Genomic DNA, 3,344 nt, shown 5'->3' with positions numbered 1-3,344 from the left:
ACATTATTAACTAAAATTTTATATTAAGTGTATATTTTTCTATTAAAATTAGAAATAAGTGGATATATATGATATTAACAATAACGAAGGAAAAATGAATTCTCTCTCCTATGATACGAAGATTATTTGTAATAGGAATATGTTATTCTGCCTACCCCTAATTTACCTACTTTTGCCTACCTCCCTCAACACCGTTAGATTACAGTATCATCCAACTACATAGATTTACGAGATAAAATCAATCCTTCTATCCTTTCTTCTCTCCCACTGTCCTCACCATTTCTCTCTCCTCCCCATTTTCTATTCCTCGCTGCGGTATCAGAATACTGAAACGACTGAAGGGTATCAAGCTTCGCTAATTCAATCACCTTTTACTTGTAATTGACAATCTGTTAGTAATTGAATTTTTATAAAATATTATTTTGTATACAATGATCAGATTGTTAAGTGATTTAAAATTATCATATTCAACATTGGGTTGGTGGTGATTTAAAATTAATTCACGACCAAATTGGACGATCCATTTGAAGGGTATGAATATTCATACTAATTATTATTTTGTATGTTGTTCGTGATTGAATTCAATCATCCTCCAACAATCTAATCCTTATTTCATACAAAATATTATTCATACAAAATTCAATCATCCTCCATCATTGGGTCATGATTTTGGAAGAAATATTATTTTGTTACCAATCCAATGTTGAATATTCAAAATAAAGATCATACAAAAGAAAGAAAGGATCGTCCGAAAATCCAGATTTGAGACTCCAAACCGTTCATACCCTTTCTTCTCTCTCAACTACAAGTAAAGGGTGATTGAATTAGCGAAACTTGATACCCTTAAGTCGTTTCAGTATTCTGATGCCACATAGAGGAAGAGAAAAAGGGGAGGAGAGAGAAATGGTGAGGGGCAGTGGGAGAGAAGAAAAGGGTAGAAACATTGATTTTATCTCATAAATCTCTATATGATACTGTAATCTCACGGTGTTGAGGGAAGTAGAAAAAAAGTAAGCAAATTAGGAGTAGGCAGAATAACCTAATCCATTTGTAATAATCTCAATCATTTATAGATAAATTGAAGAGCGGAGAAAAGCTAATTATTAATTTGACTATTGATGATTAAGGTCATTTCATGCAATCTCATATCACATCAGATAATTCATTTCTCCCGCAAATTATGCAAAACACGCTGATTCTTGTGGTTGGCTAGAGAACCCACCTGATTTTATTCGTCCCCTTATATCTGCAGATTTAAGTGAGGAATAAATTCTAATTTCAGATAAATAAAAAAAAACATAAATTAATTGTAGATGATTACACGTGACAACTGCAATTAGAAAATTAGATAAACAGAGGTAGCTAAAGAACCAACACTCCTTTAATGCTTTATTTAGACATTGTAACTAACTAAACACACAAGAACACACAATTTTGGCTCAGATGTTGCTAATCATTCAATCTTAACAAATATTTTCACTCACAAATCATTCATCTTCTTTGTGACTTTGACTAATATCGACTACTTTAGAAAAGGCTCAAACCATGGCTCTAGCCAAGTTCCTTGCGTGGGTGTTTTGTATGATATTGGTTCATTGCCAACTACAATGTTGCCATGGAGCAGAGACTGTAAAAGGTATTGGTGTCAATTGGGGTACACAAGCATCTCACCCCTTGGATCCTCCCATTGTAGCAAAGATGGTGCAGGACAATGCAATTAAAAAGGTAAAGCTTTTTGATACAGATTCTTGGGCAGTAAGTGCTTTTTCTGGCACGGACATTGAACTCATGGTTGGAATTCCTAATAATCAATTGAAGAAACTATCTAAAAGTATGAAACATGCAGAGAATTGGGTTAAACACAATGTGACCAAACACATGCACGATGGAGGGGTTAACATAAGGTATTTTTTTTTTTTTTTTGTTAGTTATATATTTTTTTTCATATTTTATTATGAACAACAACATATCATAAATGTGATTATTATATGGTATTGTAGATACGTATCTGTTGGAAATGAACCGTTCTTGTCAAGTTACAATGGTTCATATGAAACGACCACATTTCCAGCTATGGAAAATATTCAAAAGGCTATTGATAAGGCTGGTTTTGGTGACAGAATAAAGGTGACTACGGCTTTAAATGCTGATGTTTATGAGTCTCGTTCAGACAAGCCATCAGATGGAGAATTTCGCAAGAATGTTTATGATGTTATGAAACAAATAGTGCAGTTTCTTGATGAAAGGAAGTCACCATTTGTTGTTAACATATACCCTTTTCTCAGTTTATATCAAAATGAAGATTTCCCACAAGATTTTGCATTCTTCGACAGTGATAGCAGAACAATTGATGACAAAAATGCACAATATCACAATGTGTTTGATGCAAATTTAGATACCCTTGTTTGGTCATTAAAAAAGATGGGTCACCCTAACGTGACAATCACGATTGGTGAAGTTGGATGGCCAACTGATGGTCACAAACATGCAAATCTAAATAATGCAAAAAGGTTCTACCAAGGGTTCCTTAAGAAAATGGCAAGCAAGAAAGGAACTCCACTTCACCCAGGACCTTTAGATGTGTATCTATTTTCTCTTACTGATGAGAATTATAAGAGTATTGCACCTGGTAACTTCGAGCGTCATTGGGGAATTTTTCGATATGATGGAAAGCCCAAGTTTCCAATAGATTTTTCTGGTAAAGGACAAGAGAAATGGCCTATAGAAGCAAAAGGGGTTCGCTACCAAGAGAATAAATGGTGTGTTTTCAACCAAGATGCCAAGAAACTTAGTTCGTTACCAGAATCATTAAGCTATGCTTGTGCACTTGGTGATTGTACAAGCTTAGGTAGTGGTTGTTCTTGTGCAAATTTGAATGAACCTGGCAATGCTTCATATGCTTTCAACCAATTTTTTCAAATAAGCGACCAAAGTGTTGAGGCATGTGATTTCAAAGGATTGGCTAAAATTGTTAGTGAGGACCCAACAAAGGGAAGTTGCTTCTTCCCTATACAAATCGTCAGTAGTGGAAATTTGCTCAAAGTTATGCATAAGGTGGGAGGCCTTTTGATCGGATTTGCATTGATTTTCATTACATTTATGTAAAAAAACTTTGTAGTTAGTAAGGAGGGGAAATAGTAACGATAGATTTGAGGACTTTACATAAGATTGTAGATTTAAACCTTAGTTGAAATAATGTTGGTAGATGTATATGTCATTATTTCATTTTTCCAATCATTTCAGTCATCAATAATATGATGTACACAAATCATAATAGAATTCAAATTCAGCATGTCTAGATATAGAAAAGAAGTGTGAATCAGCGAGTTGAAAATATAAAGCAA

The 3,344-nt window shown here is 33.9% G+C and overlaps 1 protein-coding gene across 1 annotated transcript; it reads left to right on the top strand.

Moving 5' to 3' along the window:
• Window positions 1–1,545: 1,545 nt before the first annotated feature.
• Window positions 1,546–3,105, top strand: LOC133289908 (glucan endo-1,3-beta-glucosidase 8-like). The gene is made up of 2 exons (XM_061487938.1): window positions 1,546–1,904; window positions 2,001–3,105. Exons 1-2 carry the CDS (start codon window positions 1,546–1,548, stop codon window positions 3,103–3,105), a joined length of 1,464 nt encoding a protein of 487 aa, XP_061343922.1.
• The last annotated feature ends 239 nt before the right edge of the window (window positions 3,106–3,344 follow it).

Source organism: Gastrolobium bilobum, unplaced genomic scaffold (assembly GCF_033153095.1).
Source record: "Gastrolobium bilobum isolate Gb01-03AN ecotype WA unplaced genomic scaffold, APGP_CSIRO_Gbil_v1 utg4377, whole genome shotgun sequence".
NCBI lineage: Eukaryota > Viridiplantae > Streptophyta > Magnoliopsida > Fabales > Fabaceae > Gastrolobium > Gastrolobium bilobum.
Note: the sequence above shows the minus strand (reverse complement) of the source record. Positions and strands in the feature narration are given on the sequence as shown.